Source organism: Fulmarus glacialis, unplaced genomic scaffold, assembly GCF_000690835.1.
Source record: "Fulmarus glacialis isolate BGI_N327 unplaced genomic scaffold, ASM69083v1 scaffold4750, whole genome shotgun sequence".
Lineage (NCBI taxonomy): Eukaryota > Metazoa > Chordata > Aves > Procellariiformes > Procellariidae > Fulmarus > Fulmarus glacialis.
The window spans coordinates 51,392-65,319 of record NW_009185702.1 but is presented as its reverse complement, the minus strand read 5'-3'; the positions used below and the strand labels follow the sequence as shown (position 1 = coordinate 65,319).

Sequence of the window (13,928 nt, the reverse complement as noted above, 5' to 3'; positions counted from 1 at the left end):
GGCCAACTCCCCCCAGTTTATATACTGAGCGTGACGTTATACGGTATGGAATATCCCTTCGGCCAGTTTGGGTCAGCTGTCTCGGCTGTGCCCCTTCCCAGCTTCTTGTGCACCTGGCAGAGCATGGGAAGGTGAAAAGTGCTTGACTTAGTGTAAGCACTACTTAGCAACAACTAAAACATCAGTGTGTTATCAACATTCTCATACCAAATCCAAAACACAGCACTATACCAGCTACTAGAAAGAAAATTAACTCTATCCCAGCTGAAACCAGGACAAGGGTTAAAGTCACCTTTTGGGCAAACTCTGCAACTGCTTGTGCTGGCTGGTGGCCCTGCATAAATCTCTCTAGTTCATTCTCAGTGTTGTGGCAGGAGTGTGTGAAGGGAAGGAAGATAAAGCCTTAATGCTAGTTTCGCCAGGATGGAAAAGTCATGTCCTCTCCTGACTTTGGATGTTCCTGGTAGAGGCAAAAACTTTTTTCCCCCGGCCCCTCTCATTCCTCTGCTCAGTTTCCTTCCATTTCTGTTTTATTAACTGAACCTCTTAGCTAGGCTACAGTTCTGCCTACTTCTGCATGTTGCTTGAGCAAGAAATGCTAATGGGACTTTTCAACCTTCTGATGACAAACTGTGTGTTCTTGTGAGAAATAACAAACACTTCTCTTTAAAATAGTACTACTCCCATTTTTTTCGGTATGGTAGAGATAATATATTTGTGGGATCTGGAATTGAAACAATAAGTGTTACTTCATTTGAACTGTACAGCATTGATTTTAAAAAACAATTTCATCACATTTATAAAAGTGTATTAAAATACTGTTGCAAGCATGTTTGAAAGATGACTTTTAATTGTCCTTGTTTTTCTGTGTGCAGTAACAAAATTTCATCCAAAAGCATAACCATAGTTTCAGACTGGGCTTATAAGTTGTAATTCATGAAATACATAATTATTTTCCATTTGTATTCCATTTTCTTTATTTTTAATCAGACGACACTGCTTGATTTAGATGCGCTAGCAAGACACCTTGCCGATTGCATTCGGAGGTAAGGCTTGCTAACAGTAGTTTCACTTGTAAGTTGCATTATATTTATTGTCAGTGGGATAGAATTTTAACATTTGTTTTGTATATATATGTATATATAGCAGAGAAATCCTTGACCATCAGGATGGTAATATAGAAGATGATGGACTTACAGGACTACTTCGTCTTGCAACAAGTGTTATTAAGCACAAACCACCCTTTAAATTTTCTCGTGAAGGCCAGGTAAGAAAAGGACACTGAAAGACTGCGAAGAGATCAAAATAGTGTCATCTCTTGTTACTATACTTCCTTCATTTCACCTTTTTTCCACCATTTTGATTGCAGGGCTCAATATGTGAGAGTATGTCGTATTTCTAGCCTTAGGATGATTTATTATCTTTAAATGTTTTTAGTATTGATCAGCATTAACTGGCTTAAGTCATTAACAGCAGCTGCTTTTTGACCATATCCTGGGACAGTTGTGATCTAAAAGCAGCTTTTAAGCTCTGTATCTACATAGTGGCAGACACCTGTTACAAGAATATTACATTCCACCTGTGCTTTTAAGATGGGAGAATGGCTAGGCAGGGGAAGTTGCTAAAAAATTTCTACTTTGTGTTTTGGGACCACATTGTCTGGAAAAAAAAAAAAAGTTCGTGGTGTAAAAGCTGGTGTAAAAGCTGGCTTAAACTCATGGTTTTTTCTGTAGATTGTACTGAGCTTATGATTGGACCTTTAGTGAGGTTTCACCAGGAAAATAGTTCCCTGTATCCAGTTATGTTGTATATATCTTGTCTGTTTACTGTGTTATCATAAAATGGCCCTGAAGGTAATTTTGCTGTCCAAAAGTTTTAATAGTGTCCACATTGTGCACTACCTATAAAGTTACATGGCTGACAGCATTTTAAAAGATTACTACTATGTAGTTCTCCTGGAATAAGTGTATTTTAAATATGCAGAGTTTGCAGATTAAATTAGAGCAAGAATTGGATTCACAGAGTGCAGTGTGGAGGATGATGTAAAAATTAAAATAGAAGAGGCATGCAAAGATCAGATTTATGTAGATTGGATATATGAAAAGTATAAGAAGAAAACAAAAGGGAAGCTTAAGTACAGAGGAGTGATACTATACAGAATCCTAAAGTATGTTGCATGTATCTAGTATATCACAGGGAGGACAGAAATTTTATTTGAAAAATGGATGAATGTGCACAGCCAGAAATTTTATTTGAAAAATGGATGAATGTGCACAGACCAGTATCCACAATAAACTTCTCAAAAAGAATTTGGCTTTGCTGAGAGACTAGGACTTAGTACATTTTCTGAGACTAAGTCATGATCTAGGATTAATTTTTTTAATTCTATGTACAGTTAAGAACACTTATGAACTGCACATTATAAAGCGCATTAGTGAAGAGTTTTGTATTGTGTTCAATGTAATAGAACAGGATTGTGAAGCCGCATGCCTCTCTCTGAGCAAAGGCTGGTGAAAAAATATCCAGGAAAATACACTGGCAAATACTGAAGATAGTTTAGACTTGCCCAGAGGATTCTGATGCTTTGCTGTGCCTTTTCTTCCCTACAGATTCCTTCTCTTACTAAGTAAACAAAGTTATTGTTCAGCAAATATTGTCAAACTTTAAAGGTCACATTTTGTGACAGCAATGGATATTCGATCTACCTTCTTTGATGTCTTTTATAGATAGACATTTATAGATAGGCATTTATAGATAGACATAGAATAATTGTTATTCTACCTTATTCTACACTAAGTGGACAAAAATGCATTTTTAACATATACTGGCTAGCATATCTTCACTAGAAGGGTATATCTTAAGGCCACTTTGGTGGTAAAGAGATATATTTTTAACAAGGTTGGGGTTTTGCATTTAGCCTCTGAGCAAAATCATCTATGGCGTTCTTTGTCTTCCCTGCTCCAACATGTCAGAATTCGATCAGCACAAATACAAGATTGAGAATGTTAATCAGAAGAAGATAGATCCAGATCTCTGAATTTACTGCTTTTGTAGTCTGGGACACCTTAAGGTGGCTGGTGTGTTAAAACACCTGTTTGAAAAAGACTGCAGCACAGCACTAGGCTGCAGCTGAAAGCACAGTCTAAAACTCCACTTAGTAGATGCAGCTGGTCTGCTGATGAGCTGTAATATCTACACCTGACACGTATGGTTAGGAATGAAAAGGAATCAGACTGCTGCCCTGCAAGCACTCCTGATACAGACTAACTACCAAGAAACCAGGTATCTATTTATTTTTAATTTTACGCATTTTCTTTTTCCAAAGCGTGGAGAAATCTGGAAGAACTTTGTTTAACTATATTGCCCAGGAGAAGACTTCTCCATGTTATTTGGCTATAAATATAAGACCCTGGTTATAAGATTTTTATATTAAGACTATAGGAATTATCCTGCACACTGGAACTAGGCTTTCTGTGGTGATTTTGCTGTGTACTCTGCAGAAGGCCATTTTTTGAAATATTTAGAATTTAGTTAGATTTTACAGCAGAGCCTGCCTTTTAACGTTAAAAGGCTTCTTAACTAAATATACCTGAATGGGGAAATTCAGGAAGAACATTTTTTTAATTACAAAGTAGAAATTGTAGAATGAAGTATAATAGCTGGGTTTGTAGCCTGTGCTCTACAAATGAGGGAAGAATTCTTTTCCTAAAAAAAATTCAAGAAGATATCTTTGGGGGAAAAAAGCAATCAAAATTCTGCAGAGGTAGAGGATTTATTGTTTGATTATGTAGACAACTAAAATGATATATTACTAACATGATTTAATGTGATTAAATACAGTTTGTTAAGATTGCAGACATTTTACAGAAGCAGTGAAGCATAGGCTATGGATCGTGTCATCAGCCCTAGACGTAAAGTATGCACATGAATGGCTGGTTGTTTAAGGAAATTTGTTGAAATACTGCTTTATAAATTGTGCTCAATTTCTTCTTTCATGGTCTCTCATTATACTAATTAAATGAGTACTACTTTAATTAGTAACGTTCACTTCGTAGCTGAAAGGTGGAGGAAAGCCTTTTCACCATTCTGCACTTCTATGAAGGTGCTGTAGTTGTGGAAGAGTATGACCACCTGTTCTTACAAACCTATACAGACCTTTTTTTGTTTTGTTTTGTTTTTGTTATCCTTTTAATATTTTACTTTTGGTTTAATTTTATAGAATTAAATTGGCTACATAGAAAGAAGGTACTGAAGTTTAGACAGATCCATCTCGGTTTTTTAGTGTATTAATCTGGGACGATAAAGATAAATAACAGTGTGTAATATGTATTTATCATCCAAAGGCAACCTGACTTGGTACGGCTATGCTTTGTGCTTTTTATGGTTCAGTTAATATTCCAAATATGAAACAATACAAAAATACAATTACAGTACACATGGTACATAATTTAGTGCGTGTTTTAAGATTAATTCGTGATTCATAAAACTCAAACAAGTAGAGTGATTAAGGTTATGTGCTGTCTTTCACTAGGAGAAACTAGTCTTAAAGTTACTAAAAACACGTATGTAGTTTGTCAAATTAAATTATCAATCATGAATCAAGCATAATTTGTCATTCTTTTTCAGTGGACGTGTTTCTCTTTCGGCTATAATATGGTTACAGTGCACTTTATGTAGAATAACTTTTTGAAATTCATAATTCAGAACTTGTACAAGTCAAAGTTCTGTAAATGATAGAGGTCTAGAAAGTCTATAGAAGTTTCTAGAAGATTGTTAATACATGACTGTTGTCTTTCAAGAATGTGTTCAAACTGCTAAATGTGCTGACTGAACTGTTTTACAGGAGTTTCTGAGAGACATCTTCAATCTTCTGTTCTTGCTGCCAAGTTTGAAAGATAGACAACAGCCAAAATGCAAGTCTCATTCTTCAAGGGCTGCTGCTTATGACTTGTTGGTAGAAATGGTAAAGGGGTCCGTGGAAAACTACAGGCTGCTCCACAACTGGGTTATGGCACAACATATGCAGTGTAAGAACCTTTATTCATATATAGCTTTTGAGTATTTTGTGGAAAACTAGTCCATTTGCATTTTCCGTTTGTTTTAGTTTTGGTTTGAATTTTCAGATTTGTGAAGTTCAGAAAAGAAAATAGGAGTGTACTTGTAATACGGACTCCCATTCTGAAAACTGCACGTTTATGATGGGGATGGCTAGCCACCATTGTGAACAGTACTGCAATCACAGAGTTTCCATTTCCTCCTGAAATACATCAGAATTGTCTGCATTTAATGACTTTCTAAAAATAATGATCTGTTAAGAATGCATAGGTAGAAACAGGGAAATGCAAAGGTGACACAGAATATTTTTAGACTTAAACTTTCCAAAAGTAGTAACGAAGACATTGTTGCCACTAAGACTGCTCTTGAAATTCCTCTTTGTAGCTCTACTACTTAGCCACCATCACTTATGGTAGGGTCACAGAGCAGATGTAGGCATCTTTTGCTCACCTAGCAAATGAGTGGATTTAATCCCATGTATAATTTTCAGATCACCTGTTCTTAAATATGGGTTATTTAAAGTTTATGGCCCTGTTAAATGACACTGACACATAGATCACATTGTTAGAGTGGATTTTACATGTTTCATTGCCTTGTGCTGGATTTTAATTTCTGTTTTGCCTTTCTAACATGAAGAAACATGGTGTGTTTATACGTAAACCAAGGTATATAAACCACACTGAGGTACTGTAGATGTATTGGCTGTTAACAGCACTGTCATGTTTTCAAAGTCTCTAATATCTTTGTAGTTGACTTCAGTCTGTACCCAGATGTCTGCATGCAGTGCTAATACAATTTTGTTATGCCTCTTGGCTTTCATGCTTCCTGTGTTTTGGAAACACAATTCCTATGTATAATATGTAAATTACCAAAATTTGAAGTTAGTTAATATTTTATCTTTGATTTGCAAATTCTCATTATGCATTTTTAGCTTGATAGATTTCCTTCCACATGCCCAGTTTAAATTCCTGTAACTTGAGGATCTGTAATTTATTATAATCTATGGAATTGATTTAGTGCCTTACAATTCAGGAAGCAAAAGAGAAACCTGATCATAATAATGGTTTGTGTTCTGTACTCATATGCCTGGGGCCTTCTAAAAAGCCTCCAAAGTCTCCTATGTTCAGGGAAAATATTATGAAGAACATGTTTTGTGAAAATATCGGATATTTCTGTTTGCTGTGAGTACATCTGCTGCTGCTGAGGTTGTCTGTATCTCTCCAGGTGCAATCATTCATTTTTTACAGTTAGTATTTTTCTCACTCCAAATCCCAGTAATTCCGAGGTGCTGAAGTTTTCCGTAACATTTACCACAGTTGTTACTTTCTTCCAAATACTCTTCTCTAGGTTGGTTGTTCCTTCCTGAGTTCTCCAGAGCCTCTGGTCTGTGTTCCTGCTCCGTATTCAGTATATCTCAGTTTCATGAATGTTAATTTTATTACAACTAGCAGGGTGCCATTGTCTCTTTCTGATGTGCAACTGACACAGGACTTCTGATACCTCATTTGTTTAAAGTCTTGTTGTTCCATTGATGTGATCCAAAGATTCTTAAAACTGGATTTTCCCACATAGCTTATCTCTGTAATCTTACTAGTCTTTAAAAATCTTAGTCTTAAGCCTGTCTTTCTGTTCTTCTTAGGAGAAACATTAAGGAAAATATTACCAGTTTCCACCCTGTCTTTGGTTTTAACATTTTAGTTTTGTGGTTCATTGGAGAAATTTTTGATGCTGCCACTTGTACAGTTGTTGTCCTCTAGTCTCACCAATTGCTGTCTCTGCTCTTCTACCATTTTTTCTCACACTCCTAACTGAATGAAGCCAGGATGCTCTTAAGAGATGGCTTTAATTTAATGCAGCAAAATAAAGTAAAATTTTCAAAAAGAAAACATCTTATTAAAGGATATCTAGTATATTTTCCTTGGGACAAAAGAAAAATATGTAGGGTTCTAATTGAAAATGATGTTACTAAGACTCTATTCTGACAGTCATATTAAAATGTACAACTGTATACTTCTACTAGTATGAATAATGTAAAGTAGTTGTAGTAAAGTTTTAACTGCAGCAGCATTTTTCTTTAAAGTTTCCACTAATGTAGCTCCCTTCATTGATGGATGGAAGAAGGGGATGACTTGTGTGCTTTTTTCTACTTCACAGATGCAGTGTTTTTAACTGAAGACGTAGGGCTGCATGCCTTCATGCATTTTCAGCAAGTGATACTGTAGGAAATGAACTGCTGAGTAGCTGATGTCAGCTGACTTTTCTCCTCACTTTTCTCAACAGGGAGAGCTAACAATTAATGCAGACTGAAGAGAGGATTTAGATACCCTCTGTTGTTCATAAAATTTCTTGCAGTGTTTTGGAGTTTTGCTTTCTTTAAAGACCAAGACTAATAAAAACATTCAGTTCAAAGGAGGGAAACAAGACCAGCTGCTTTGCTTTCCGGGAAGTTAAAGATAGTGTCTGATGAATGCACGGTCATTTGAAGAGGAAGAAATTCAGTTTTATTTTGCTTAAAATAGAATGTGAATATTGTAAGTTTGACTACAAGTTTCCCTATCTCTCCCTGAGAAAAGGCTGCTTTCTGTAACGAGAGTGAGGAATAAAGAAGATAGACATAAATGAGGCTCAAATTTATCTTTCTATTTAAGATCCATATGGAAGAAGGAAAGCTGTTATTATGAAAATTAAGACAGTCACTTAAAAATCCCAGGGTGGAGAAAACAGGATCTTCCTGCGAAATTCCTTGTCAAGTTTCTGAAAGCTCTTTATCAGATTGAAGTAGGAGGAAGATACTCCCAACTGTTCTCATGAAGTATAAAGAAGTCATCTCATTTCTTTGTAATTACAACTTGATGAGCTATAAGCAGAGTGATGCTGAGTCCTTACATCAGAAGGGGTGAATTAAGATGTTGCAATTTAAGGATTTCAGTTAAGGGAGGGAATTTTGTGGTATTCTGCCATGCTAATTACTTTCTTTAGGAGGTTAAACATGGAGGAGAGCTTTGTTTCAACTGGCCGATCAGTGCAATGTAACCAGGTAACATGAGGTCATGCTACTGAGATTTGTTGAAATGGGAGAATTAAAACTCTCTCCTTCCCTACATGAAGCTGCAGGGCTAATAGTTGTTTTGATGACAATGCCAAAATAAAGATTACAACAATTATTTGTTGTGCAACAGAATGGCTTGTGGGTCTGGTCTCTGAAGATGTGAGGATCTGTTCAGAGGATGCCAGATAGTTTCCTGAATTTACAGCTGGTGGTATGAATTGAGAAGAATCCTTAATGAGCCTTTAATCTTTGACAAAATAATTAAGGATTTAAAATTTAAATCTTGAACCCACATAGCTTTTGTGGATTGTAAAATAAATCCAGACTACTTTTTTGCTTTTTTTCTATATATCTGAACACATACTTCAATAGAGGTGCTGAATTATTTGTAGGACACACTACCTTTTTGGAGAATGATATCCTTGGGAATGAATAGCAAAGCTAGATGCATTGAAAGTTTTTGTATCAAGCTTCTTGCATACCAAGGAAGATAGGCTGCAGTGAATTTCTTTGGACACTGTGTTAGTTCCTCTCTAATTTAGTGCTTGTGTCATCTAGTTGCCTCTGCAGCTCAAATGATTAATTCCCCATTCCATTCTCCTGCGTGGGATGCTAGAAGGAGAAACCTGTCAGTGTCTAGAAGCAGTACTAATCACTTACAAATGGTGATTGTCTAGTCTGGTTACCATCTCCTTGACTGGCAGATGAGGAGAACTTTCCCATTCTTCCAATTTCTTGGCAGCCATATCAGAACAAGGCTTATTAAGTAGAGTCTGTCAGACTTGCCTAGCTTGTCTACTGCCATGCTGCTTAAGAAATAGATTCCTACATCTGGTATGAAATATAGAGGAATAGAAAACTTACAGGGAAAAAAAATGTCTTTTCAATCTGATTCTCTAGGCAATTCACTTCTCGCTTACCCCTATTTTTCTTGTAGATTGCAGATTCCTTTGGTGTATGTAGCTTTGAAGTGCAATAAAACCCATTCTTTCTCTTCCTATAAAAACTGTTCCCAAGTTTACTCAAGCTTGTGTATAGCTAAGCACTTTATTTCACTGCACTTTTGTGTCTTATCTGTGATAAGCATCTATCCATCTTTTGTACCAGTCAAAAACATCTTTTGCTAGCCTGGCATCCATTATAGTAGCTGTCATTCTGAATCCAGCTTCTTTTCTGAAAAGAAAGGTCTCGCTTAATGTGTGGTTATCTCTGATACCAAATCTGTGTTTTGTAATGTGAAGGGAAAGCTTCCTAACTTGAGTCTCTGGGTGCAGAGACTGCTTTCCTTTCTTTCAGTGTGACATAGGGGTGCATGGGAATGGGTAGTAGAAATTACGAGTAATTTTTGTGCTGGGGGAATGACTGGTGTACATTTGGGAGCTTGTAAGTGTTGTATGTTATCAGTTACAAGTATGTTCTCAGTGGTTTAGGCAGTGCAAGCGTTGTGAGAGAGCCGTGGTTGGCTAGTATTATAAAAAAGCCTTTCTTACGTATAAAAACGCATAGCAGCCAATGTTTAGAATTTATGGATGCTCTTGATGATGAAAACATTATGTGGTTTTACCAAACTTCAGTTTAAAGGTGGAGGCTGGAAGACCATTACTACGTGTAATACTCCCACTAGAACAAGTGTAAGAGATTATGCTTGCCATGAATAATGCTTTGGAGTGCACAGCAAATCACTTGCAGCCCAAAGTAGTGTCGCATCTAGAAAGGCTTGCTGCTGTATCAAGTGATTTTCCTGATGTAACTATAGTGCATTTTCTTAAAGAGCAGGTACAGTCTGGCTTATGTCTGTAAATGTAGAATGCATAAACAGGATGCGTTTTATTAATGTTAGCATAAAGCTTTTAATTGTATTTATGTCTTATTAAATTGTACTGTGAATTGACTTTTTTCTGCCTGTGTGATTCGTATTATTTTCCAGCTTCCCATGCACCTTACAAGTGGGATTATTGGCCACATGATGATGTTCGCGCTGAATGTAGATTTGTGGGTCTAACTAATCTTGGAGCAACATGTTACTTGGCATCCACTATTCAGCAACTGTACATGATACCAGAGGCCAGACAAGCAATCTTTACTGCAAAGGTATGCTTTGGGGTCTTAGGTTCCTTGTGTGGATTTTCGTAGAAGTTTTAATTTAGCATCAGTGCAAATGCTGATAAAGTATAGACTGACTTTTAAGACTTATTTCTTGATGAAGAATATTTCTTCAGAACTTTAGTTTGCTTTTTGTGCAGTTGGATTCTTTTGCTGATGTCTAAAGTGAAGAGATTTTTTTTTTTAAATGTATTTGTAATGTAATAGGTTCTTAAGGTGGCATTGTAATAAAATGTGTTCTCAAACTTGTATTTCTGTTGCTATCAACTAGATTTATTCAAGTTTGGTTTTATGTGAATTGTCTGTTGTTTCTTAACTCCTAATTTGTCATTTTGTTAGAATAAATGTCAATCTTCTTGAACGTTTGTAAAGTCCCAGAGCAGGTATCTTATGCTACCAGACGTACAGCAAATCCTGTAAATTGTTATACATTGCTTAATTTTCAGAAATATAATACTATTACTTGTAGCTATTTATTGTAAAAGAGAAAGCTTTGTTTTGGTCCCTGACATCAACAGGGCATATATGATGTGTGGAACACCCTAATGGGCAATGATCTCATCATTTTTTTGTTATCATTAAGTTATTGGTAGTTGTCACTTAACTTCATCTAGAATTAGCCATTTATAAATAAAAATAAAAAATAATATAAAAGAGGGAAGCCGCTGGTCTGCACGTGAAGTGCATTATATAGAGGGTTGATCAGAACTCCCACAACATCTATGAATTGAAAAAAAAAAATTCCAAAATTACTACAGTCTTTTGTAATACCTTCCCAAAAGCTCCTAGCTGCAGTAAATTTTTAGAAAATAGAATTACTTTTTGACTTAGGTTTAATGTTGACATGCCAAAAAATGAGTAGATAGTGCTTTATATATAAGTGTAAAATAGTGTACTATGTGTTCTTGTACACAATCGTTTTTCTTAATTGTCCATAATAAAGTGGTTGTTTTTTTATTTAAAAAGATGATTGTTTCATCTTTTTAAGGGCTGTTTTTGGAAAGTTATAAGCAAAAAGATAAAGTCTTCTTTTATGAATTTCTTTTAGTATTCAGAAGATATGAAACACAAGACCACTCTACTAGAACTCCAGAAAATGTTTACATACTTAATGGTAGGTGTGAAAGAGGATATTTTATAAAGTATCCTATTTTCCTAAAAAAAAAAAAAAAAGAAAAAAGCAAGAAAAATGTAGTTACCATTCTATATGTAAATTCTTGGCAGCTTAAGTCCGTTGTGCCTAAGTTTTGTGAATGAGTGTCTTAACTGAAATAGTTTTTACCCACTTAAAAGCTGTTGTTCAGCAAATCAGTTAAGCAAACATTGGCATAATAGTTTTTATGAAGAGGCAGTGTAACCCCTAATCTAAGATAGGGTTTAATATTGGGCACCAACTATAAATGAGCAAGCACCAGCTCTCAAATGTTAGTGATTGTCTAACACACTAAGTGTGTTCTTAAAAAAAAGTTTGTGAAGTGAATATATGGGAACGTCAGGCTCGGGTACCACAGTCTGGGCATTCTTCATTTATTTAAACCTTTTACCCCCAGCACATTAATGCTCAGGTGAACACAGGATGTTTACCTTAGCTATGGAAGTTCAGTTACAAGTGAGTTACAAGTATGAACTTGTTACAGTCGTGATGTAGCTGGGTATCAGGGCTGTGCCCCGTATGGAAACCCTGTGCACTTACATTGCTAAATCTCTGAGTGGTCCAGGAGCTCCCTGGCCAGGCATCTCCTTGGATGCAATAATGGAGCGGCTTGAGACAATGGACCAATTTGAAACTGGGTAATTGACTGTACCTTCCCAATGAAGTATTTGACTGATGGTTACAGGAGCCCTCCAGGTAGGAATCTGGGACAGTTCTACTATTGCCTCTGCTGTGTCTAGTCCAATTTCCAAATTGACTTTTGTAAATGGTCAATAGAAACTGTTCTACTTTGTACATAGTTAAGGTGAATCAATAGTAATGAATTACACAGATGCTGGCGAGGTCACATAGGACTGTTACCAGCTGGATTACAAAAAATTAGCAAAATGGTGATTCAAGGAGTCTCTTCAGGTTTAACTAAAGATACCACTGCAAGGGCCCTAGCCACAGACTTCCATCACTACCAAACACCGACTGGCTGTCCTGTTAGGGTGTTTTGATTCCATATGTGAGCACCATGGCAAGATCCCAATAAATTATTTTTTCTTTTTAACAAATATTCTGCCATGAGTGTCTGTCCAACACCATTGACATTCATCTTGTTTCACATAGACCTTGAGGTAGAGGGTTCTGAGCTTGATTCTTTGTTTAATCATAGAACAATTTGTTTGCCCCAGTTTCCCTGGTGATAAAATAAAATATATTATTTTTGTTCATTGCATTTTCTTTGCTCCAGTGTTTCAAAGGTTAATCTGTTGAAATAAAGCATTAAAAAGCAACTGAAAATTTTGAAATTCCAGAGCCTGAGTAACAAAATTGAGGCAGTTTCCAGGTGTTCACTGTTGTTAAAATAGTGAAGCATTTCTGAAATAGTGAAATAACGAAAAAAGAAAACTGTGGAGAGCTGAGTATTTTTGTTCTTGGCACTGGCTTTTGTGAGAGAAATTCATAACCACTTTGAAGACAAATAGAGGAAAGGAATTTAGGTGTGTAGTTCCTGCCATGAATCATAGGAAAAAAAAAAAAAAATCTAGATATTTACATAAGCATAAAATAATATAGGAACATAAAATCATGTGAAGATCTATCATTATTATAATCTTGAAGAAAGACTTTATTTCAAAAAAGGTAATATTTACAGGAAGCACCATCTTGCCACACATCCTTAAAAGAAAATAGTATGTATATCATTGTTTCCAAGAACAAAGTTCCTTCTACTGTAAATAAGTAAATAAGTTCTGCATTCCCAGCGTGCAAGGCAGTGGAATGGGGGATGTATTCTAAAGAATTGCTTTATACAGCAAATTCTTTTCTCTGACTGAACACATGCAGTGGAGAACTAGATGATACAGTTTTATACCATAGAGAAGTCTGAATGAGAATTAAGTACCTGTCAAGATTAAAGTCAGTAATGTCCAGAAATGCAAAAATACAGGCTGATGTTCCTCATACTATATTTTGTATCTGAACAGATACGCTGAAACTGGATGTGTCACATCTTCGGCCAAGTTCTTTATTTTAATGATTCATTTTCTTAAGTATTTGTTAAATATTATTTAATAATATTGTACTAATTATATTTTAATAATTAATATCATAATAACAATAATCAGTTAGTTAAAAATGGCTTTACATTTCATCAGAAGCATTTAAGCACTTAACTTTGTTGCCTAATAGGCATATGGAGATATTGTGGGTAAAAATATGTCCATTTTTAAATAGACATTCATGTATGTATGTTCAATATATCTGTGTAACTTAAAAATACAAGGATTTGTGTTGATTGCTTTTGCTTGATTTTTTTACCTAAAGGAAAGTGAATGTAAGGCATACAATCCAAGGCCTTTCTGTAAAACCTATACCATGGATAAGCAGCCACTGAACACTGGAGAGCAGAAAGATATGACTGAATTCTTCACTGACCTAATAACAAAAATAGAAGAAATGTCTCCAGAACTGGTGAGTTATTTAGAGGGAACAAAAGGGAGCTTGAAAACTTACGGATTTGCTCAAATCTCCTTGACAGAATTTATTAATTCATTCACAGAAAAATACAGTGAAAAGTTT

At 35.6% G+C, this 13,928-nt stretch overlaps 1 protein-coding gene across 1 annotated transcript in view; it reads left to right on the top strand.

Moving 5' to 3' along the window:
• USP34 (ubiquitin specific peptidase 34) overlaps positions 1-13,928 on the top strand; it is a gene marked incomplete at its 5' end in the record, with an annotated part of 85,204 nt that overhangs the window by 34,396 nt on the left and 36,880 nt on the right. The window contains 7 exon segments of the mRNA XM_009574576.1: positions 991-1,046; positions 1,147-1,267; positions 4,844-5,027; positions 10,032-10,195; positions 11,256-11,321; positions 13,674-13,820; positions 13,909-13,928. Of these exon segments, the coding sequence (XP_009572871.1) occupies positions 991-1,046; positions 1,147-1,267; positions 4,844-5,027; positions 10,032-10,195; positions 11,256-11,321; positions 13,674-13,820; positions 13,909-13,928 (758 nt within the window).